General features: G+C 42.1%; 1 protein-coding gene across 2 annotated transcripts in view; it reads left to right on the top strand.

Annotated features, from left to right (window-relative positions):
• The first annotated feature begins 248 nt into the window (after positions 1–248).
• Positions 249–25,777, top strand: part of PLG (plasminogen) — a 43,732-nt gene continuing 18,203 nt past the window's right edge. The window contains exons 1-10 of one of the 2 annotated variants that reach the window (XM_049654554.1): positions 249–420; positions 5,196–5,331; positions 6,644–6,750; positions 10,716–10,830; positions 12,927–13,066; positions 15,698–15,818; positions 17,302–17,420; positions 18,602–18,764; positions 19,456–19,601; positions 19,935–20,177. In XM_049654554.1, coding sequence (XP_049510511.1) covers positions 372–420; positions 5,196–5,331; positions 6,644–6,750; positions 10,716–10,830; positions 12,927–13,066; positions 15,698–15,818; positions 17,302–17,420; positions 18,602–18,764; positions 19,456–19,601; positions 19,935–19,942 — 1,104 coding nt within the window. In that variant the 5' untranslated portion in view covers positions 249–371 and the 3' untranslated portion in view covers positions 19,943–20,177. Of the gene's footprint in view, positions 421–5,195; positions 5,332–6,643; positions 6,751–10,715; positions 10,831–12,926; positions 13,067–15,697; positions 15,819–17,301; positions 17,421–18,601; positions 18,765–19,455; positions 19,602–19,934; positions 20,178–23,188; positions 23,355–25,777 lie in introns of those variants that run through there. The other variant, XM_049654553.1, reaches the window with a different exon arrangement.

Genomic DNA, 25,777 nt, shown 5'->3' with positions numbered 1-25,777 from the left:
AAAGCCAGGGAAGGAAAGTGGGGAGGAAAACCCGGATGGAACAGGGGAAAATGGTAGGCTTGGTGGGGAGAGGACAGGGGTCGGGAGATAAGAAGGCAGCCTAGGGCGGTGGGAGGGAGGGAAGGGGGGAGGAGGGTAGGATGGCTTTCACCACTTCCCAGCATCTATTGCATACTTGGCTCTCAAACATTGTAAGGCGCTCCAGCCGAGGTAATGTTTGAACCCTTCGGAGCACAGTGGTGATGGGCGTCTCAGAGAATAATTAACTCCATGCGGTTATCTTGTTTGTGGATGCGTTTTCTCTCCTGTAAGTCAATAACATCTCGGGATTGGGACACCCAGGTTTCTGGGCACTGCTGGCCGGTCCCAAAATGGAACACAAGGAAGTCATCCTTCTACTTCTTATATTTCTGAAATCAGGTAAGACAGAGGGTGTGTTTGTTTTACTTTAATTAAAATGGTTTTCCTAGCAATGTCCTAAAGATAGATCTCATGACGGCTTTCTGGGCAACCTGTTTAATTTAGCTTTTGATTCATGAGAGTCCCAAACCAAAACCTACGTGCAAGGTTGAAGAGTTCTCTAAGAACTAACTTTCATTTCTCTGCGAATGCTAAATACCAGTGGGCAGAGGAAATAATGAATGACTTTTTAAATCTAAAAGATTGTACCTTGGGGCGCCTGAGTGGCTCAGTCAGTGACGCATCCGACTTCGGCTCAGGTCATGAACTCACGGCTCGTGAGTTCGAGCCCCGCATCGGGCTCTGTGCTGACAGCTCGGAGCCTGGAGCCTGCCTCCGATTCTGTGACTCCCTCTCTCTCTGCCCCTCTCCCACTCACGTTCTGTCTCTTTCTGTCTCTCAAAAAATAAATAAACGTTAAAAAATTAAAAAAAAAAAAAAGATTGCACCTCAGTGATGGTTGCTAGAGTGGAAATAATAGCCCACGGAGGTGAAAGACCCCCAAATTGTGGGCCCCCTTGCCAGGCCCTCAGTTTGATTGAGATCATTTTTGTTAGTGTCCTGTATTCTCTTCACTTTTAAATGTAAGCGGTGAACTGTCTCTTTGACTGTGTTCTTTGACCATTCTGTGGCGGCCGTCACCAGTTCTCTGCCTGCTTCGGCATTAAGACAGTCTTCCACACGTGTAAGTTTGCTTCTTATGCGTGGAGAAGTCACGGCCATCGATGTGCAGAATGATGTGTGCATGAGGAAATTTAACAGATACTCACGTAGTGCTTGAGGTAGACCAAGCACGTTTTCATACATACATACACACACACACACGCGTGTGTGTGTGTGTGTGTGTGTGTGTGTGTCCTTAGATACTACTAGCTTATTCAGGTGGTATGATAGGTAGGGTAGTATATGCATCCCCATTTGACAGAAGAGGAAATCCACACTTAGGGAAATTATGTCATTTCTCTTTTGACCCTACTCCCAAATCCAGGAAGTGAAGAAACCAGAATTTAAACCAAGGCTTTTCCAGAAGGAATCTGGTGCTCTTCTCACTTTTCAACTTTGTTTAAACTGTCTTTAAAATATTCTAAGCATGTCCTTGTAGGTTTGGGGTTTTTTTTTTTTTTTTTTTTTGGACAGCTTTATTGAATTACAATTCACATACAATTCACCCATTTAAAGCATACAATCCAGTGGTTTTCAGAATATTCAGAGTTGTGCAACCATCACCACAATACATTTTTGAACATTTCCATTACCCCAGAGAGAAACTCCAGGCCCCTTAGCTGTCACCCTTAGTCCCTCTCCCCATCCCTCTACCTCCATTCCTACCCAGCCCCTGGCAATTGACAATCTACTTTCTGTCTCTGAGTTGCCGATTTTAGACATTTCATATAAATAAAATCATGCATTATGATGGTAATTCTTCATATAAACAATGCATAGATACTTGAAATTCAATTTTTAAATTCTGCTGGATAAAATTTTATAGGCTGTACTTTAAATTTTTTTAATGTTTATATATTTTTGAGAGAGGGAGACAGAGTGAGTGGAGGAGGAACAGAGAGAGAGGGAGACACAGAATCTGAAGCAGGCTCCAGGCTCCAAGCTGTCAGCACAGAGCCCGACGCGGGGCTCGAACCCAGGAGCTGTGAGATCATGACCTGAGCCGAAGTGGGACGCTTAACCAACTGAGCTCCTCAGGCAGGCTCCCCACTGTAGGTTGTACTTTAGAGTTAAATGTACTTGAAGTTAGCAGATCCGTTTAAAGAAATACCAAAGAAATACAAAACAAAGATTGAACACAGTGATTTTTTGTGGGCAACGGTCCTGTGTGGGGGTGCAGGTCTGTGTCTTTTGTGTTAGCCTATGGAAAACAGGATCCGGAACACCATGAACCAATACAGTGGGTCACATCCGAATGGGAGAGCAAACTCTTCTGCAATAAAATAAACATAAGTTTTTGTCAACCTGGCAGGGGGAGACTTTCATAGGCTCTTTTTGAAAGGAAGGCATTTACTCTGTTTCCGTGGATGTGTTTCATCTTTCCAGGGCACAGACATGACTGGGGAGAGGGAAAAAATATCCTCTTACAGCCATTCTTGGTGGTTTAATAAACCACTAAGACTTTCCTTTCAAACACACGAGCACGGGTGTATGCATACGCGTTACAGTGATTAAACAAACAAACAAAAAAAAAACCCCACCACATTATTAACACAATACATTTGCTTTGGTGGCAATACACATCTACATTTGGCCTAGAATATAAACATACTTTCCTGACTAAAAAGATGTGTTTAATATTTCTTGGTCAACGAATAAATTGTATTACGCCCCACTGCTTTATAGCCCTGCAGTTAAAGAAAATAACGTGGGAAAACTTTTCAAGTGAGAAAGAAAAAACTGATCTCTTCTGGGATATTGCTTTGAGATATCAACTCCTCAGGTGGTCTCAGCAGCTTTTTGCTATGAAATATAACAACACAATTAAAGGTCACTTAATTAATGGGTAATATAAATGGAAATTTTCTTGTCTTGGTATCATTCATACACCCCAGCCTTCTCAACTTTCTGAGAACTCTTCAGAAAGTTTATGTCTTTATAGGATATGCTTTCCAGAGTTACTGTGATCACCATATTTGTTTTTTAAAATCACATCCCCATCTATAGAATTCAGCCAAGCACACCTTTTCTTGGAAATGAAAGCTGAAATTGGGGGGAAATGCAGGATGAAGGCACGGATATGGGTCTAAAATCTCTGCTTCTCCATAATCCTTTGAAACATTTTTCCAGTGCTTTCTGGTGCATTAAATGTAAATTACATCAGCTAACTTCCTGTTCCATTGCCACTTTCCAGTTTAGAGTATCCTAAATTGGGGAAAGCCAGAAGGAAGGAATTGGGGAAGCCTCCCTACCAGAAGGAAGGGAGGGTGGCCTCCGGAAGATGGCTTGTCTCCACCTGCTAGAGTGCATTGCGTCTGTGCCCCAGGTCTCTCCAAGGTGGGCAGGGAGGGTCTTTCAGAGAATGAGGGGCTGACCTCTAACGGTACTTCCTAGTGGATAGTTTTCATTAGCATCTAAACAAGCTCTAGAATGTCTCAGCTTAAACAAAAATTCCGTGAGGGCACATGCCCTCTGGGAAAAGCTGCTTTCACAGCCAGGCTTCTGAAGACTTGCCTGCTCTTGAGGCTCCAGGGCTCCTGTCAGTCTTCAACCCGCTCAGCCTGGCTTCCGTCCTCACCACTCCCTCCAGGCGGTCAAGGCCGCCATGTTGCCTAATCCCATTTATGCAAACTTTAGGCAACTTTGCTGTCTTCGTTTTATTAACCTCTTCCAGCCTGTCCCCCTGGGAACATCACTAGGGTTCCACATCAAAAGCAAAATGTGGGGAGGCCGTCGTCTCTGGGTGGGGAGTCAAGGTATCAAAGCCAGTTCAGCGCTGCCTGGAGGCCTCGAGACAGAGAACACTCCTGTAGCTCCTGTGGGAACACTCTCTGAGGTGGCAAGGGCAGAGCAACCCTGGGACAGAGTCTTTGCTTCAGATTTTATCTTCTAGAAAAATCAAGGCCAGTGTTCATCCCAGGATCTGCTTTTTTATAATTTTCTCAGAAATGCCAGATACTTGTCATCATTGTGGGGAAAAAATGATTTCTCTTTAATTAAGAGTGAGGTGTCACTGTACTAAGCCCAGTATAAAAATGACCTTGTGTGGTAGTTGAGACTTAGCTCAAACCTTCTTTATTAAAATCATCAACTTGCTAACGTGGAACCATTCAGAGAATGTCTGTCTCATCAGTTTAAGTAACAGAGTCGCAACCAAAGTTTATAGTGTTGGAAATCAAGGAATGGCCTTCAAGTTGGGTTCACATCCAGCGAAGGACAAATCAACATTAGTACTTGCTAACATAGTGGCCACTGGTGGTCTCTTACTGTTCTATCATGGTGTGGCGATCCATAGCAAACAAATTGAATTTTTTTTTTTTTTTAAATTTTTTAACGTTTATTTATTTTTGAGACAGAGAGAGACAGAACATGAACGGGGGAGGGTCAGAGAGAGAGGGAGACACAGAATCTGAAATAGGCTCCAGGCTCTGAGCTGTCAGCACAGAGCCGGACGCGGGGCTCAAACTCACGGATGGCGAGATCATGACCTGAGCCGAAGTCGGACGCTCAACCGACTGAGCCACCCAGGCGCCCCCAAATCGAATTTTTCTTATTTAAGGTTTCATGCCCATTAATGTAGCAACAGAAGTTGTTAAATAATTCTAATCTTTTTCTTTTTAATTTTTTTAATTAGTTTTCTTTATTTTTGAGAGGCGGAGAGAGACAGCGCACGTGGGGGAGGGGCAGAGAGAAAGGGAGACACAGAATCAGAAGCAGGCTCCAGGCTGTGAGCTGTCAGCACAGAGCCCGATGTGGGGCTCGAACTCACGAACCGTGAGATCATGACCTGAGCCGAAGTCGGTGGCTCAACCGACTGAGCCACCCGGGTGCCCCAATAATTCTAATCTTAATTAACCAATTGGTCCAGTTGATCTTTTAATAGAATGCAACCCAATGATGGAACTGTTTTCCTGACTAAACATTCTTATTCATGACACCCGTTCTGCTTTCCAAGAAAGCAGCAAGTTTTATTTGGTCGATGCAAAGCAAATAGATGATTATGAAGTCATGATAATTGAACCATGGTGTTGATGAATCTCACCAATTATCCCACCTTTATCTTCCATTTATAGGTCACGGAGACCCCCTGGATGACTATGTAAATACCCAGGGGGCTTCTCTGGTAAGCCTCACTAAGAAGCAGCTGTCAGCAGGAAGCATAGAAGAATGCGCAGCACGATGTGAGGCGGAAACAGGATTCATTTGCAGGTATTTCCCTCGTCACTGCTCACATGCAGAGATTTTGCTGTTTGGGACCCTGTTGTTTTGATAGCGAGAAATTTGCTCAGGGATTTCTTAGCAAAAATAGCATTTGAGAAGAAAGAGGAGTTTCATGGGACTGGAGTGTATTTGCTGGATCTGAAGCCATGTGAACAGTTCCTTGTCAAAGTTGACTCGCATCCCTTTTAGGAAACTGCCCCCAGAGGATGTTCTTTTTACCCACGACATCACCAGCTGTTGTTCTGAGCTCTGGTTTCTTGACATCCTCGTCAGTAAATATTTAATGAGCAGCACGTGACTGGAAGAGTCCTGTGCCTAAGGAGCCAAGAAGCACAGATGCAGTGATCCAGGGTATATGATGTATATGATCTGTATCACCGGCATATATGATATATATGATCTGTGTCAGTATGTGATAACTCTCTGTATAGTTGGACATGCGGTGTTTGCCTTTTTCTGTTTATGTTGTACTCACAGACACTGGACAAAATGTAAAAATTGTTTAAGAACACAGGCAATTTGAGGTGTCCGTAAGTGACATAATCAATGGGTGCTTTATGAAGATGCAGAGAAAAGAACTCCTAAGGAGTGAGAAGGCTGGAGGAAGCCTGGGGAGGACGGGGCTTGGAAGGAGGAGTGAGATACACTGACGAGGCAGGAGGCATTCAGGCTCAGGGAGCCTCGTGGCCCTGTGAACAGGACAGTGAGAGTACCAAGTTGGCTAAAGAAGGGCTCATGGAGAAAATGGAGTTGGAAAGACAGTTGTGGATGGCTTTGAATGCCAGACTGAATGTCCACGGCAAGACCATGGCGATGGGCAAGGCGGTTAAGGTGAAGGGAGAAGAGGGGAAATGTAGAGGCAGAAGTCAAGTCAAGGGAAAATTCTGGGAGTCCAGAAGTCACATAGACCCTCCTGGAAAGAGAAATCTGAGTTGGTTCTTTGGTTCTTTCCAACATAAAAGCAAATATTCTAGCACTGAACTAAAAAAAAAAAAGAAAAAAGAAAAAAAAAAAAGAAAAGTGAAGAAAGAGCAGAGAAGCAGAGAAGTTGAAACAGAAAGAGAAACTTTGGAGGAGGAGAAGGCAAAGGTGGAAGAACACAAGAATAATTACCACGTTGATGTGTCCTTTCACAGCTCTTGACTGATAACTGGACCAAATTCAATGGAAAGGAAACATTCTGAGCTCCGTGACCCATCAAGAGATACAATTACCTTTTGAGTCTCTTATTTATTAACACAGGTTTGCTTTCCTTTAATAGGGGAAAGCATTTGTTGTGTTTCCTGATTTTTTTCTGCAGGTCATTCCAATATCACAGTAAAGAGCAACATTGTGTGATCATGGCTGAAAACAGCAAGAATTCGGCTGTCTTCAGGATGAGAGATGTGGTTTTATTTGAAAAGAAGAGTGAGTACAATGTTTTCTTCCTCCTGGTCCTGTCCTTTTCCTCCCCACATATTCCCCCCCCCCCCCCCCCCCCCCCCCCCCACTTCCTCTTTTATATCTGTCCTTTAGCAGCTAGACCAGAGAATGGAGACACTATCACGCAGGGAAATTGAGTTCAGACTCACGGTAAGATTTGGTCACGAATCCAATATATATTGATATATATTATATTATATATTGAGTACATATTATTTCCCCCTTTAGATTTCATTTTTGTTGATTTGAAAATGAAGGAATTGAACTGACAAAATCACTTCTACCTCTATAACCCTGAAAATAAGATATTCAACTTTGAGGAGAGGGGAGTCTAAACGTTCCTTATGATCGTGACTTTTTATTCTGCAGGGACCATGGTCCTCGGGCCCTGGCTTCTGGACTGAAGCCTGGGGAAATAGAAAAACTGAGGTGCCTTAAATCCTCAGTAACATTTGTATACAGACAATATATTTTCATTTTTAACTTTACAGATGTTTTTATGTCACAGTCTGCATTTACCTCAGGCTCAGAAATATGATCTTTTGAAAATGTGCAAGCCCCGTTGCTTTTCCATAATTTCTTTGAAAATTCTGGATCAAGAATCCCATTGTTTAGGATGACAGATGGGCTAGACTCCTATGAAAATTGTATGTCCTTTTAGATATGCCAAATCCCATTAAGTATGCCTGAAGATTTCAGTGATTGTGTGACATTTTAAAAGCTACTCTGTACTCTGTTGTTGGCTAGGAGTAAGACTATTTATAATAACAACATAGCTCTCCAAATATACTGTGTCACAGGTGTGAAAGACAACAAGAAACATCCTGTATCATGCGTTATTGACAATGACCTGCAACATTCTCTCTAATCTCACCACAAAACTCAAAATAAGATTTTTTGAAGCATTTCCTTAGGTTAGGATTACTTCTGTGCCTTGGTTCATCTTCTGAGGTTTAATTAGTTGTATGCCTACTATACTCCCTTTCTTACCATTACTTATCTCTAATTCTTTAAAAAAAATTTTTTTTAATGTTTATTTTTGACAGAGAGAGAGAGAGAGAGACAGAGAGACAGAGCATGAGTGGGGGAGGGGCAGAGAGAGAGGGAGACACAGAATCCGAAACAGGCTCCAGGCTCTGAGCTGTCAGCACAGAGCCCGACGTGGGGCTCGAACTCACGGACAGTGAGATCAGGACCTGAGCTGAATTCGGATGCTTAACCGACTGAGCCACCCAGGCGCCCCATGTTTATCTCTAATTCTCAAGATTCAAGTGCAGAGTCAATCTGAAGTTTATCTGTTGAAGTTATTCATTTTTACAAGTCAGTGCAGGGTGAGCTATATAGGGTTACCTAGTAGATTTTTTTTTTTTTTTCCTAGTAGATTTTTTAAAAAAATAGACCGGTAGGATTTTCTCTGCAAAATGCTAACATTTAAATAAATCCTTCGTAAATTGTTAACCAGAAGGAGCTTGGGGGTGATGGCTAGGCTTAGCATGAGTAGTTGAATAGTGGCTTGTTTTCAAGGTGATGGAAAGGAGCAAAAGGTTAGATAAACTCTAGTGGGTACATACAAACAGAAGAGAGGTAAAAAGTCAAAAGTCAAGTCATTTTGTGGTGCTTGTTTCTTTACTGTAGCACATCGACCCGCTGCTAAATTCCCTGCCTGAGTTTTTCTGGGAATACTCCATGTCAGATCCCATTTACATCTGCCCCTCCCCACCACGGTCACCGCCACCACCTGGGTCTAAGCCATCACTATCACCGGCCAGGCCATGGCCGCAGATGGGCTGTAACTTCCCTGCTTGCTACTCTTCATGCCTTTAGGATAAAATCCAAATACTTAACCTACTATGACTGGAACCTGTACTATTTAAGCCCACCCCATTTGCTGGTTCACTAGGCCTTTCTACTCCAGGCTTGTATCTGTTCCTCCCACATGCCAGGCACACACCCCCATGCTGAGGCCCTCTTCTGTTCTTTCCGCGGCCGGACCCTTCTCACCTCCCGCGTCTTGGCTCAAACATCACCTTCTTTGAAAAGTCTCCCCGGACCCCTGGGCCTCCAAAAAGTGCCTTCAGTTTATACTTTTGATCACTGAAGTATGTCTACTGCCATAGCTTATCAAATGAAGATATATTTGGAGTCTTCATACACGAACTTGAGTTAAAAGCATTTGTTTGCTATGGGTGTGTTAGAAGTACTTGCCCCAGATAATTGATCAAATTAATTTAAAAACTTGGCAGGAAATCGTAAAAGATGACACAAATAGACCGTACGTATTTTGTGTTTTCATAGAAAACACAATTCACATTGGCACCTTTTGATGAGGAGTGGAAGCTTTTTTCTTCGAATATGGGGCCACCAATAGCAATTATCAGGTCATTTCCTGCGCAAACTCCGCTCTAAGCGCACCGTCTAGGATAAGTGCCTTTCATCTCTTTGAAGTGAAGCAAGGTCTAGAGACATCTGTTAATCAGTCTGACTGTAAAATACCTTTGTGTTTTTAGGATTTCCCACCCAAAATTATATAGCCAACAGTAGGAATGGATTGCCCTCAGTGGGTTTGATAGCCTTTTTATTTTTTTTTTAAAATTTTTTTTTTTTAACGTTTATTTATTTTTGAGACAGAGAGACAGACAGAGCATGAACAGGGGAGGAGCAGAGAGAGAGGGAGACACAGAATCGGAAGCAGGCTCCAGGCTCTGAGCCATCAGCCCAGAGCCTGACGCGGGGCTCGAACTCACGGACCGCGAGATCGCGAGATCGTGACCTGAGCTGAAGTCGGATGCTTAACCGACTGAGCCACCCAGGCGCCCCTTGATAGCCTTTTTATTTTTTATTTTATTTTTTTTTTTAACGTTTATTTTTGAGACAGAGAGAGACAGAGCGTGAACAGGTGAGGGGCAGACAGAGAGGGAGACACAGAATCTGAAACAGGCTCCAGGCTCTGAGCTGTCAGCACAGAGCCCGACGCGGGGCTTGAACTCACGGACCGTGAGATCATGACCTGAGCCGAAGTCGGACGCTTAACCGACTGAGCCACCCAGGCGCCCCTTGATAGCCTTTTTAAAGATGATTCGAGTCTTTCGAGTCCTTCAAAGCATTCATCTTAGCTTTTTTTTTTTTAATTCATCTTTGATTTTTTTTTCACATTCATTTCTCAGTTTAGATCATCTTAAATCAAATACAGCTGTATCAAAAGTTTAATGATGAAAATAGTTGACTCTTCTAAGTGTAAAATCCAACGGGTGGGAACAGAAGTGGGTGGGCACACTGGAAAGCGGCCTGCCAGCCACAGGTGCCCACCTTATCACATGGAGAACACAGGTGGGCATCTGACAGTGTATTTTAAAAATGGGCTGGAGACTTCTACTGGCTGACCAGTGAGTTGCTTAAATGGAGGCTAGTTGAGAGTGTCTACTGTGTACTCTCAAGCGTATAACTCTGTTTGACATTTTTTTTTCCATATCTAAAATACTGGGAGCCTCAAAAAACAGAAGTGGCTTGGATCTCTTTCCACCTCTGAGAAGCCCCCTCCCCATTCCCTTTGACTCTCTCCTCATGTTATTTGTTCTGTCTGTTCCGTGTGTGACCGTGAGGTTGTCTCATTTCATGATCTGTGACCTTGATTACTTTCTGTCACCGGCCCCTCTGCCTCCCCTAGACTGGAAGCTCCATGAGGGTAGGGCCTCTGTTCTCCTCTCCGTGTGTCTCCAGCACCCAGCCTGGTACCTGGTACACAGAGGGGCTGTGGCTTTGAATAAACCAAAGCACCAAACAGCTTGGTGAACTGCAGCTCTCACGCAGATGTAAAATGCACAACACGGTCTTTCCAAGGAGTAGGAAAACGATGTCTCGAACGCAAATTTTTTCCACATGACTAAGCAGCACAGGGCTTCTTGGTGGTGGTTCTTGCGGAGGTCTTGACCGCTGTGTGGATCCCCCTTCAGTCTATCTTTCAGAGTGCAAGACTGGAAACGGGAAGAGCTACAGGGGGACAATGTCCAAAACGAAGAATGGTGTCACCTGTCAAAAATGGAGTGACAATGCTCCGCACAAACCTAAGTAAGACTCTCATCTCTGTGTTCGCCTGTGATATTTACAATGATCCCCATTACTTTTTTTAAGTTTATTTATTTATCTTGAGAGAGAAGAAAGAGAGAGAAAGCATGAACGGGGAGGGGTAGAGAGAGACGAGAGAGTGAGAATCCCAAGCAGGCTCTGTACCAGTATGGAGCCTGACACAGGGCTCGAACCCATGAACCGTGAGATCATGACCTGAGCCAAAGTCCGACCCTTAACCGACTGAGCCACCGAGGCGTAGCACCCACTCCCCCACCCCCCCGCCGCCATTACTTCTAAATCAAACAGAATATGCGAATAAACCGGTCTGGAGAGAGCCTTATTGAGGTTGATGTGGAACGGGTCAGTTATTTATAGCACAAAAGCAGAGAATGGTCCCATTTGCTCTTGTGTGTGTACTGTTTTGGAAGACCTGAAACGTGGAAGGATGCCTAGTGGAAAAGAACAGTAAAACCACGAATCCCAGGTGACTCAGAAAAGAGCACAGATGATCCTGTTTAGGACAGGATTAGTCTAACCCAAACATATCAAGTGAGAACCCTCCCCACGTGTTCACTTCAACATTACAAAGCAAATAGAACATAAACGAAAAACTGATTATCCTGCAACTTGCCTATTATTATTTTCGTGTCATTCTTTTTGTGCTTTCCCCAGTATGGCATTAGGTGGCATTAACAGTAACAATTCTCATCAATTCTTAGTGACAGTGCTTATCAAGTAGAATTTAGTGTATATGACCACCCACCCCCCCAAAAAAATTGCCATTGGCAGATATAATATTCCCAAGACATATGTTTTATAGAGGAAAAACGATCAAACCAAAAGGCAAAGTCATGGAGTGTCAGGGGCTTTAGAGATAATCTAGGCCATCTTGACCCTAGCAGATGAGGAAACTGAGGCCCCGGGAGGCACTTTATCAAAAACAGGTACATAGAAGAACAGAAATGAAATCTGCCATTTAGACTCTAAGTCTTGGGCTTTTGATCTAATTTTTATCTCGACACAGCATCTAATTTCTAGAGCTGGAAATGAGCTTAACTTTACCCACCCCCACGCATTTGGAATCAGACAGGTTGATTTGAACTTGAGATGCTAGTTAATTAGGTGTTCACACTGAGGCAAGATGTATTTTGTTTGACGTTGCTGTGCCTCAGTTTTCTCATCTGTACAATAGGGATAATAACATGTTTCCCCTTAGGGGTCTTATTAAAGCTAAATGAGAGAATGTAGAGGAAGATTTCAGTATTGCCTGGTGCATTGTTCACACAGACAGAAATGGCATTAACTACCACTATTTTGACAGAGTGAAGGTTACCTGAAAAAAGCAGGTGTTTGGAAGGAATCAAGAATTTGGCAGGCTTTTGAGGTCTTTATATTTCTACTGACTGTGCATAAAAACACTTTGGCTCTACTTCTGAGACTCACCTGTCAATATCATAATAATGGTAATATTAGCTCACCTGTCAATATCATAAAAATGGTAATATTAGCTACTATGCTGAAGCAGTCTAACAGTAGAGCATTGGAAATCAGACAACACAAATGCTGAAGCACATAGCGGAAATGCATTTGGATGACAGAACCTTGAACCTCAGATGGGAATGGCATCTCATTCTGCCTTCCTAACAGCATACTGACTTTTATTTTTTATTTTTTTTAACTTTTTTTTATTTATTTATTTTTGAGACAGGGAGAGACAGAGCATGAACGGGGGAGGGTCAGAGAGAGGGAGACACCAAATCTGAAACAGGCTCCAGGCTCTGAGCTGTCAGCACAGAGCCTGACTCGGGGCTTGAACTCATGGACCGTGAGATCATGACCTGAGCCGAAGTCGGCCGCTTAACCGACTGAGCCACCCAGGCACCCCAGCATACTGACTTTTAAAACACATTTGACCCCTGGGGCGCCTGGGTGGCTCAGCTGGTTAGGCATCTGACTCTTGATTTCGGCTCAGGTCGTGATCTCGTGGTTGTGAAACTGAGCCCTTCACTGGGCTCACCCTGGGCTTCACTGGGCTTGAACTGTGTTGTTCAAGGGTCAGCTGTATAGTCGCGGGGATTCTTTCCCATGCTCTACAGGTATTCACCTGACAAGTACCCTTTGGAGGGGCTGGAGGAGAATTACTGCAGGAACCCCGACAATGACGAGGACGGACCCTGGTGCTACACCACAGACCCAAACCAGAGGTTCGACTACTGCGACATTCCAGAGTGTGAAGGTCAGGAGCGGCTCTAGAAAATGTTCTCACATCTGCCATCTATCTGTAACGTGCTGTAGAGCGATTCCCTACAGGGATATTATTAACAATCAATTAGTGGCATGTTTGACAAAATTGAGTAATGTGTATACCTCTGGGAAAAGACCAAAAATTTGCTCAGACTCATCCCTATTTATTGGCCTCAATTATTTTTATTTAAATGTTGTTTCAATATGTACAAGTATCAAAGTAGATGTAAATTCCAGATACAATTTCTTTTTTTAAGTTTATTTATTTATTTTGAGATATAGAGAGCGTGAGCAAGCAGAGGGGGAGGGGGAGAGAGAGAATCCCAAGCAGGCTCCGCACTGTCAGTGCAGAGCCTGACGTGGGGCTTGATCTCATGAATCATGAGATCGTGACCTGAGCTGAAACCAAGAGTCGGATGCTTAACCGCCTGAACCACCCAGATGCCCCTAGATACCATTTCTTTTTTTTTTAATCTTTAAAAATGTTTTACTTATTTTTGAGACAGAGAGAGACAGAGCATGAGCAGGGGAGGGGCAGAGAGAGAGGGAGACACAGAATCGGAAGCAGGCTCCAGGCCCTGAGCTGTCAGCCCAGAGCCTGACACGGGGCTCAAACTCACAGACTGTGAGATCATGACCTGAGCTGAAGTCGGACGCTTAACCGACGGAGCCACCCAGGCGCCCCTCCTAGATACCATTTCTTACGCTTAAAGCTCTTACACAGCATAAAGCCAAAAACAGATTTGCGATTAAATCGTTAGAACCACAGCATCAGTAAAATCCAAATACATGTGTTCATTTAATGCGGTAGACTTTGCTGTTTTGTCAAAGCCAAGCACCAACCCGGGTTTTTAAAATTTTTTTTCAACGTTTTTAATTTATTTTTGGGACAGAGAGAGACAGAGCATGAATGGGGGAGGGGCAGAGAGAGAGGGAAACACAGAATCGGAAACAGGCTCCAGGCTCCCAGCCATCAGCCCAGAGCCTGACGCGGGGCTCGAACTCACGGACCGCGAGATCGTGACCTGGCTGAAGTCGGACGCTTAACCGACTGCGCCACCCAGGCGCCCCCAACCCGGGTTTTTAAACCAGCAATCTGCTATCTTTAAGGACCAACCAGTTGAATAGCGTACCTTGAGAGTAAATGCTAAAAACTTTAAGAACCTCCTATTGAAAAACTTTTCTTTGTTTTCTATTTTCTGCCACATTTATCGGTGCAAAAGGGGAATGGATGAGGGCGGAATTTGTGTGGCAGTGTGGATTGTATATGCACGGTGCGACAGCTCACTTCTCCCGTCTTCGTTCCAACCACAGAGATGCCTTACTGGTATATGGTGTCGTGAGGTCATTTGGCCCTTAAATGACATGAAAGCATCAGTTTTGTATCAAGTCCGCCTCTGGTTTCGTTATCATTCCGTAAAAATTAAAATCATGGATTCTTCCACTGCACCATGTTATTCCAATAATTCCAAAAAGAAAGAAAGAAAGAAAATGTAAATGGGAGGAAAAAAAAAAAAAGAACTCCAGACCAAAGTGTCAGTTTTTAAACAATGTAGGAGTGCAAAAAACAACCAGTCTTGCTTCTCAGTACGAGTGCCCCCCCACCCCCAACCCCGTCTTATCTGCAGGGGATACGTTCCAAGCCCCCCTGTGGATGCCTGAAACTGTAGACAGTACAGAACCCTGTATATACTGTCTTTTTCCCTGTACCTACATACAATAAAGTTTAATTATAAATAAGGCATAGTAAGAGATGAACAACAATAAGTGATAATAAAGGGGAGTGATTATGACAATACACTATACACAATAACTGTAATCAAAGTTACGTGAATGTGGCCTCCCCACCTCCATATCTTATTGTACCATATCCTCCCTTCTGGTGGTGGCGTGAGATGATAACATGCCTACAAGATGAGACGCAGCAAGGGGAAATGTCATAGGCATTGTGATGTAACCTTGGGCTACTGTCGACCCTCTGACGATAGGTCAGATCATCTGCTTCCGGGCTGCGGTTCACCACAGATAACTGAAGCACAGAAGACAAAGCCACGGATAAGGAGGGGCTACTGCTATAATATAAAAAGAGAAGCCCTGTCACTTTAGGTGAATATTGGTCTCCGGGGAGGCCTTGAGCACCAACAAAAACTCAAGCACTAAAATCCAACTCACTGGCAGTCATCCACATGATCAGAATAACTTCCTAGAAATTTCTAAAGACTGTTATTGAAATGAAGACATCAAGTATTTAAAAATCTTCGTAGAGAACTTACAGATTTCTGAGGATTCGTGCACCTTCTCCCCATACCCTTCCCACCCACCAAGGGCCAGTGGATCCCAGTTTGAGGAACAGGGCGTTACGGAATTTCTGGACGTGGTCATGAGTATAATAGTTGAGGGGGTATTGACCGAAATACATGAGTTTTACTCTTTGAAGGAGAGAATGACGTTTTAGAGTGTATTAGAAGAGTGCTTGCAGCAATTTCATTGTCAAGTGATTGTTGGAAAATGCAAATGAACAAGTAGCAAGTGGTATTTGAGGCATTGCTACTTTTTACTCTTTTTTGATTCCTCCATTTCCGTTTCTTCCTTCATTCCTTTCCTCCTTCTCCATTCTGCCCAGATGAATGTATGCACTGCAGTGGAGAAAACTATGAGGGCAAAATTTCCAAGACCATCTCTGGAATCGAATGCCAGTCCTGGAACTCTCAAACCCCACATGCTCACGGATATATTCCTTCCAAGTAAGTCTTACTGGAAAAGCAATTAGACGTTTACAACTCTACACCTCTAGGGAGCGTTTAATGTTATTTAGATGTTTTCGCATGCCTCAGGAAGAGAACACATCTGATGTTTTGAATTTGAAAGTGTGTATCCTCCCGCACCATTGCAACTGAGGTATAATTTCTTGCTACTCAAAATGTGGGGCAGAGAGGAGTGATACCATCTGAGAGTTGGTTGGAAATGGAGAATCTCTGACCCTCTGAATCTGAATTTGCATTATAACCAGATTCCTGGCTGATTCATACGCACATTGAATTGTGAGAAATACAGATACATCTCACTTGTGTATTTTCCAAGTATTTCCCTCCTCTCTTTATTCCTTTCCTTTTCCTTTATACTGATGAGATTCAAGGCTTCCTAATGTATGATCTACGGACGGGTCTTAGGGATTGTGAATCCCCCATCGTTTTATGTGTATTTATATCAGTGCATTTTTCCGGGGTGAGGATTTTCAACTTCCACCAGAGTTTCAAAGGGGATCATGAATTTATAATAGGAATAAGAATCCATGATCTGGAAAGTAATGACGATTCCTAGAGTAAGGTTTTCTGGGTCTTCCTTCTCACACTAATTGTACTGGAAAATGCCTCGTAATGGGCCTTATAAAACTCATAGGAAATGGGACTAAGCCACGGATTTCACTGTGGCTCACAACTCCCCTGAATTTCTATACATCCCATTCCACAGGGCTCGCTTGAAACACAGCCGTTGTCATTTGCCTCCAAAGGAGAAATACGGGAAAGGCCTCAAGGCCCAGACTGGATAAATTCACTTTCCAGAGACTAGAAGAGGCTTGTTTAAGCCACTGCTGGTTGTTCTCTACCTCCTGACTGAATATTCACAGCTTCAGACAGGGACGTGAAATAAGCCCAAATGGCCACAGGCTTGCCGTGCATCTCATAGTCTCCATCACTAGGTCCCTGCTGAGGTCCCTGGGGCACTATTTGGCCAAGTGCTTCAGGAGTATACCTTCTCCCTTCCAGTTTCTATAAGCTTAAAGGCTAACAGGACCGGAACCTGGTAGACCAGAAGGACCATTCCTTTAAGTTATGAAGATGCCAACTTCTTGACTATCCCTGGTCAAGATGACCATCCCTGGTCTTAGATGACCATCCCTGGTCAGTGAGTTCTTAGTATTTTAAAATGGCTATCATTTGCAGCTGAATAGCTGGAGTTTGCCTACATTAATTTTCCAGATGGCCCAAATGATGAAGGCCTGTGATTTTTGCATATATACACTGTTAGAAAAACAGCCCTTGGAATAGTGAGCTAATCTTTCTAATGAGATAGTTACCTCTTTGAGGACAGCTCTCATCCAGTCATTTCCTTGGGTGCCTGACTGTGCCTAGCACACAGCAGATGCTCAATATTTGCTCATTTGAAGTGATTCTCACCCATAAATGTAAATGCTCGGTGCTATTAAAATCCTTCTTACCCCTTCAGATTTCCAAACAAGAACCTGAAGATGAATTACTGCCGTAACCCTGATGGAGAGCCCCGCCCGTGGTGCTTCACCACAGATCCCAACAAACGCTGGGAATTCTGTGACATCCCACGCTGTAGTAAGTATGGCTCCTGCCCAGTCCTCAGGGATCCTCACCTGTTATGCCCTGGATATAGAAACAAACAAACAAAACAAAAAAAGCAAACAACAACAAACAAACAAACAAACAAACAAAAACAAACAGAAACCTTGCATCAGGCTCGAGCGCTGTGCCTAAAACGTGCCTTATAGGTCCCGTGGGATATAATTGCTCTTTTAAAACAATTTATTGATGACTTTAGGTAATTGATCAGAGCTTCTACTGATTATGTTTTTGTTGTTGTTTTTCTTGCCTCTTCCAAGTACAGTTCAATGTAGGTTTGGGGGAAGTATCTCTGCTATCCTACTTTTCTCTAGTGCACAAGGGCAACAGACCCATGCTTTCTGATACATGGATTTCAAATCAATCCGGGTTCCTCGTGACTGTTGCTTTGTAAACAAAGCGATCTCTCTGGATGTGCAGTTTTTCAGTAAGCCAGACTTGTGAGAGAGCAGCAGAAAGATAGTGTTCAGGGGAAGACTTGGCAGGAATGACTTGGAAGAAACAATTTTATGTTTTCCTTCTGTGAGAACCTGTAACAGAGGACTAAACATTTAGACAAGGACAGTCATCAAAGGTTAAAGAAGAGGCAGGAGACCTTGATGGTGGCTTCCTGTTCTTTGATGTCACAATCGTGCTTTGGGACTCTGAAGGTTATCAGGTGCTCCCCTTTATGAATATCAATTATTTTGTCATCTTTTTTTTTTTTCCTCTCAAGAATTTCTTGATTTCTGTATGCATACACTTTTCCTTGGAGGTAATTTTTGCCTTCTTTCAGTGGGCTCCTTGTTGTTTGGCTTTATGGAATGCTGGGTGTTCTCCAGTTATGTTTACTCAGTGAATAATGTATTCATTGCAAAGGAAGTTGTATCATTGGCATATGTGACTCTTACCATGAATGATGAACTGAGCAGAGAAAATATAGAAAGAAGCATCCACTTCAAGGGTCTTGTCTTGGGAAGAGTTCCTCATTAGATGATCTAATAAACTCTACCAAGTCAACTTCTTTTGAAAATGATGGACAATTTTCAAATGCCAGATTCCAAGAGAGGATGAGCCAAAGACAGGCTGATTCTCCCTGTCTCCATCCCTCCTACAATATCCATCTGTGCAGTCTTTATTTTTAAAACACTCATAGTAATTTATTACCTCCATTCAAGCAACACCACCCCCAACTTCTGGTCCAACGTATGAGTGTCTGAAAGGCAAAGGTGAAAACTACCGAGGGAAGGTGTCCCTCACTGTATCTGGACATACTTGTCAGCGCTGGAGCGAACAGACCCCTCACAAGCACAACAGGACCCCTGAAAACTTCCCTTGCAAGTAAGTCCGCCTCTGGTCTCAATCCCTGTCTGCTGAATGGAATGTGAAATCCCACTGACTTGGCCTTGGCTTTGTTACTAGAGGAACCAACATTAAAGCATTCTCGAATGAGAACTGGCCAAGTCATACACAAGGAAGTGAAATTTCACACTGCCTTTCCTCTAACGCTCGTTCTTTAAGTGTGGTTCCCCAGACCAGCAGCACTGGCATCATCAGAATTTGTTCCAAATGCAGATTCTTGAGCCCTGTCCAGATCCACTAGATCAGAAACTCGGAAATGGGTCCCGACAACGTATTTTGGAAAGCTCCCCACCAAACGCACAGAAAGGTTTGAGAACACTTAAATTCTACAGCTATGATGTATCCTTCTTGAGGCAGAAACGGTCTGGAACATACCCACTGTGTTTTCCACATTGAGCATAGCACCCAGCCCACAGCAAAAGACCTATTTTGCTTCACTATCCACAGTTGAGGCATATAGTCCCATCATTTGCCAGTGAGAAGCATCGGTGCCATAATTCTGCGGGTCCTGCGGAATCCCTCTGTGCTTAAGTTTCCGCCTGTTACTTGATTTGTGTCATTCTGGAGAATTAGCTGGGTGCATCCCCAATATCACCATCAACAAGCATGCATGCACCATTATGTATTGAGCCTTTTTGAAAACCTGGATTCCCAATCACTTCTTTTTCAGAAATTTGGATGAAAACTACTGTCGCAACCCTGATGGAGAAACAACTCCGTGGTGCTATACGACCAACAGCGAAGTGAGGTGGGAATACTGTCAGATCCCGTCCTGTGAGTCCTCGCCACTGTCCTCAGAACATTTGGACGCCCCAGGTAAGGAAGGGGAATGAGAGCTTACCGAGGGCCCCGAGGCATTCTGGGTTTTTCCACTTCAGTGGGGCCACAGGACACAGTAGCTTTGTTTATAGTTTCCTTCTGCTCTGTTCAGAGAGCATGCTGTATGATTTCAATGATTTTGAATTTGTTGAGGCTTGTTTTAAGGTCGAGAATATGCTTGTCTTGGTGAATGTGCCCCGTGCTCTTGAAAAGCAGGTAGCTCTGCTGTTGTCGGGTAGTGTTCTACGAAGGCCAGTTAGGACGGGTGGGTTAGTGTTGTTTCGCTCTTCCGAATCCTTCCTAATTTTTGTTTTTATCTCTGTTCTATAGATTTCTGAGAGATGAATGGTGATGTCTCCAACTTGAGCTATGGATTCGTCCATATCTTCTTGGTCTTGTGCTTGCTTTATCCATTCTGGAACTCTTTGTTAGGCATATATACATTTAGGATTGTTATGTCTTCTTGAAGAAATGACCCATTCATCATTATGTAATGCCTCCCCTTATCTTTGGAAAGACGGCCCGCTTCAGTCTGCTTTCACTTGTAGGAATACAGCCCTTACAGCTCCATTTTCACTATTGTTTGTATGATACCTCTTTTCTCTCAGCCTTTTAACTGAGATGTTTAGCATTTGCATTTAATGTAATTGCTTTATTTTTATTCTTATTTATTTTTAATTTTTTAAATGTTTTATTTGCTTTTGAGAGAGAAAGAGAGAGAGATCAGGGGAAGGGCAGAGAGAGAGAGGGAGACACAGAATCTGAGGCAGGCTCCAGGCTCTGAGCTGTCAGCCCAGAGCCTGGCACAGGGCTTGGACTCATGAACCGTGAGATCATGACCTGAGCCGAAGTCGGACACTTCACCAACCGAGCCACCCAGGTGCCCCTAATATAATTGTTAATATGGTTGGATTTAAAAGTTGTTTCTACTTGTCCTGTTTGATTTTTGTTATTTTTTTCAATCTTCCTCTGCCTCTGTGTTCACTCAATATTTTTGGTTCTCTTTTATCACCGCTACGTGCTTATTAGTTAAACCAATTTTAATGTTTTTACTATTTTTTTCCAATATCTACAATGTCCATCTCTAACTTATCACATTCCACCTTCAAATGATATTAGTCTCCTATATTTGAAATGCCAGAATCTTAGAACACTGTATTTCCACTTCCTCCCTGCAGTGTCGTGCTACCTTTCCCAAAGGGCTTACTTCTACTATGTTATAAATCTCACAATATATTGATACTATTTTTGCCCGAATAGTCACCTTTCAAAGTGATTATAAATTAAAGTGCTTATGTTCTTCATTTCTTTTTGAAGATTCAAATTTCTATCTGGTATCATATTTCTTCTGTAAAAAAAAAACTTAACCTTTAACATTTTTTGTAGTACAGATCTGCTGCTAATGAAGTCTTTCAGCTTTTGTATGTCTTAAAAAGTCTCCATTTTGCCTTCAGTTGAAAAAATAATTTTGTTGGGTGTAGAATTCTAGGCTCATTTTTTTTTCTTTCACTACTTTCATGATATTCTGTTTAGAATAGCTTCTGACCAGAAATCTTATCTTTGTTCCTAAGTATTTCATACTTCCTTTTTCTCTGGCTGCCTTCAAGATTTTGTCTCATCTTTGGTTTCAGCAGTTTCATTGTGGTATGTCCACATGTGTTGTCCATTTATTTACATCTTGTATCTATCCTGCTTGAGGTTCTCTGAGCTTCCTGTATGTGTGGATTGATGATTTTCGTCACTCTTATAAAATTCTCAGACATTATTATGAAAATATTTTTTTCCTGCTCTCTCTCTTTCTGTTTTCCTTTTTTAGACTCTAATTACCCTTTCATATTACCTCATACCTCTTATATATTCTTCTTTTCCCTTCCACTTTTTTCCTCTCTTTGTGTGTCAATTTAGACGATTTCTTTTTTTTAAGTTTTAATTTATGTATTTGAGGGAGAATGACTGGGGGAGGGGCAGAGAGAGAGAAGGAGGACAGAGGATCTGAAGTGGGCTCTGTGCTCACAGCAGTGAGCCTGATGTGAGGCTCAAACTCGTGAACTGTGAGATGATGATCTGAGCCCAAGTGAGACACTTAACCATCTGAACCACCAGGAGCCCCAGTTTAGATCATTTCTATTAACCTATTTTCAAGTTCTCTGATTCTCTTTTCAGTTGTGTCTAGTCTGCAGATCAGCCCATCAAAGGAATTCTTCATCTCTAATATCATGTTTTTTAAATTTCTATCATTTGCATTTTATCCTTTCTATCTCTGCTGAAATTCTTCATCTATTCATATATCTCGTTCACCTTTCCTATGAGATACTTTAGCATATTCATCATAGCTACCTCACAATCTCTGATAGTCTGCTCTGGTCATCTCTGATTCTGGCTCTATTAATTTCTTTATTACTGGCTTTTTTAGTGTGCCTTGTTATTTTTTATCAAATGTGGGACATTATGTGTAGAAGAATAGTAGCGATGGCAGTAAATAGTACTTACACTTTGAAATGGACACCCTCCTTCTGTAAGCAGCTTGTGTGGGTAACTGAGTCAATCTAATCAGAAGATGAACAGAATTTGAGTTGTCGTTGCTGCTTTTGCTTTAAGCAGGTTTCACATTCCTCATATCCCCTTCACATTCCTTCACATTCCTTACAGTAAAGTTTGGGGGTGCTCAAGAGTTTTCTTAGGATTCCTAATCCGGTCTTAGTTTTTAGCAGTCACTACATGCTTGCATCACAGAGGGCTCTTGCTCTAAACCTGCTTTTAGTGACAGACTGCTATTTCTTGTTACTCAATGCTAAGCTTTTGGTGGAGGTAAGCATTCTCTACCTTCCTGATCTACCCTCACTCTTAGATGGACTCTGTGCACTTGGGCTTTAAACGTAGTGTTTTCTTAATGTTCTTGCTCCTTCTTTCCATGGAACTAAATTCCAACTTGTATCTGTGGTGGATCTTAAGTGGAAGAGTGCCAGACTTCTGCTCTGGGTCAATGAAGGATTCTGAGCACCGGAGAATTCCCTGTCCCTTTTCCAGGGGAATAGATCTTTGCCTCTATCCCTCCCTGAGAAACAATGGACATTTTGCCTGCACTCTGGGGTGCAGAACTATTTCCTGCCCCATCTCCCATCAGATTAAGGCTTTGGCTTTGTATAAGCAAAAGGCCTGGGGAAACACACACACACACACACACACACACACACACACAAGGATTTCATTTCTGCCCCCACTGGAAGCCAATCATCATGTGCAGCTTACACTATTGAATGTGCCTCTGGGCTCCTACCCATCTATTCTCATGAGCACCCAGTGGACATCCAAGAAAAAGAACTTGCACATGAGTGCAGTTTCCAATTAAAGTACTCTGACCCATTTGTTTTTTCCTGAATTTTAAATTAAGTCTTTACAAAAGAAAGTACGTGATTAAAATTCTACAGTGCGATGGATCTGTTGTTTTCTTTACAAGTCCATCTGACCGCCAGTATGGAAAAGAAAGCAAAGCTAATTCCAAGAGACTGCTGTTCTGTTTGCGTCATAAATTGCTTCCCATATCTCTGTTCTAGTCATTACTTAGTTGGTTTCTTCTATTTCAGTTTCACTACCACCTGAACAAACTCCTGTGGTCCAGGAGTGCTACCAAGGCAATGGACAGAGTTATCGAGGCACATCATCTACTACCATCACAGGAAAGAAGTGTCAACCTTGGTCATCTATGGTACCACACCGACACGTGAAGACCCCAGAACGCTACCCAGACGCGTATGTCTTGAATTTTAACCACGAGGGGAACAATAGCGAAACTAAATTTCTGTTCGAAGGTCCGTGCTTTAAGCTAACTTCTTAGAACCAAATTTCTCTTTCACACCCTGGCTCCAGAACGTGAGGCAAAATGTCTTAGGCACCTCACCTTTGAGCAAAAGCTCTGGAAGTAGAGACGTTAGAAACTGGCTATCTTTCCTGAGTAGTTTTGTGAAAGAAAAGGAAGATGTATAGCGGTGTTACAGTCACACCAGCAGAAAGCTCAAGAGAGCACATGACCAAAAACTTAGAAACAGAACCATTCTATCACCCCTGCTAAAGATCAATGAAATCTTTCAACTGTGGAGTTTTATCATTCCAAACTGCAACCTCTGAAGTGGACTTTGTGTTTATCATTGGATCACAAATATATATATATTCAAGTATATATAACATGTAATATATATCACTTAAGTTGTACTGACACTTGGCTCCTGAGCACAAGTGGTCTGCAGGGATAGGAGTTGCCAGGACATGAAGAGCGAAAGCAGAAGGGCAGATGAAAGTCAGGAAGTATACAGATACCAATAAGCAAAACAGGTAGAAGGACAAAAACAAGCATTCATGCTGTAAATGTTTAGAAAATGTAAGGAAAAACTATTTTCACATGATGGACAAAAGGTGTCACAGGACTGAGAACTTTTAGAAAGGGAAATAAATTAGTAGGTAGTAAGTTAGTTATAGGATTACTGAAGCTGCAGGGATTTCGTAGGCTGGGGAATGATGAGGAAGGATCCACGAAGAGAAGGAGCTGAAAGAATATGCATAGATCTCCTTAAATCTTTGGCTGAATAAAAAGCTGCACCTGCACAGGGAAAGATTCCACAAAGTTTGCAGGACAAAGAACAACTACTGAAGAAAGAACAACTACCAGGGAGTGGTGAGATAAATCACACAGCATTGGGAGATTCTGTGTTCAGAGATTTGAGATCCTGACTAGCCAGAGAGGGGAGACCTCATGGGACACCGTGAACATTTAGTCAAGACTATAGAAAAGTCACACTTTAGGAGTAGACTTAGTGTATTCCTAAAATAAAGGCTATTCTAGAAACACCCAGCAAAGCCTAAAAGCAATCTTAAAAGGATCAAAATAATCTCTATGTAATTAACTACTTGCCACAAGTAAACTCAACTCTCTTCAGAAGAAAACAACCAAATCCAGTCACTCAGTAATGTGGCATCCAATAATGTCTGGCATAAGTTTAAAAATTACCAGACATGCAAAGATCATTAAATGTAATCCAGAGCCAAGAGAAAAATCAGTCAATACAAGCAGACCCAGAAATAGATAGAACTGATGGAATCAGCAGACAGAAATTTTAAAAAGATATTATAATTGTGTTTAAGAATTTAAAGGAAAGTATGAATATAAAAGAGAAAAGTAGATATTCTAAAGATAAAGCAAAACTATAAAAGAACCAAATGGAAAAGGCAGGATTAAAAAATATATATACATCAAATGAAAAGTACAGTGGATGACCTTACCATCAGGTTAGACATTACAGAAGAAAGTGTTAGCTTGAAAACAATGCAGTAGAAGCTATACACCCTGAAGCACAAAGTCAAAAAAAAAAAAAAAAAAAAATAGACTGAAAGAAAATAAAGGAAATAAGGATCTCTAGAAAAATATCAAAAGTTCCAATATATGTGTAAATCAAGTCCCAGAAAGAGAGGAAAGAGATATTGAAACCGAAAAATACTTGAAGTTATGATGGCTGAAATTTTTCCAAATATGAAGAAAATTATAAACTCATAGGTTTAAGAAGCTCAATGAATCATAAGTAGAATTTCAAAATTTTATCAAGTATTTAAGGAGAAAATACGGATCCTTTATCATTTCTTACAGAAAACAGTGGAGGAGGGAATACTTATCAATTCAATTTGTGAGGCCCAAAAAACTGAGATACAAAAAGTAGACAAGAATATTGCTAGAAACTACAGAACATGATCTGTTGTGAACATAGACAAAAGACTTAACAAAAAATTAGTAATTTGAGTGCAGGATTGGTTTAACATTTGCAAACAACCAAACGAATCCAACGTGTCAACAGAATAAAAGTGATATATCATATGATGTTATCAATAGATGTAGAACAAAATTAGACAAAATTTAACATTCATATGATAAAAAAAGTTTTAGCAAACTGAGAATAGAAGGAAATGTCCTCAATTTGATCAAGGCCATCTACAAAAAACCTCCAGCTAATATATTAATGGGTAAAGATTAATGCTCTCTCTATAAGACTGGGGACAAGAAGAGGAAATAAAGAGGCTAAAGTTTAGAAAGGAATCAGTAAACCTATCTTTATTCACAGAAAACTTGATTAATAATACAGAGTCCTAAGGACAAAAATAAGTGAGCTTTTCAAAGTCGAAATATACAA

Source organism: Panthera uncia (assembly GCF_023721935.1).
Source record: "Panthera uncia isolate 11264 chromosome B2 unlocalized genomic scaffold, Puncia_PCG_1.0 HiC_scaffold_24, whole genome shotgun sequence".
NCBI lineage: Eukaryota > Metazoa > Chordata > Mammalia > Carnivora > Felidae > Panthera > Panthera uncia.
Note: the sequence above shows the minus strand (reverse complement) of the source record. Positions and strands in the feature narration are given on the sequence as shown.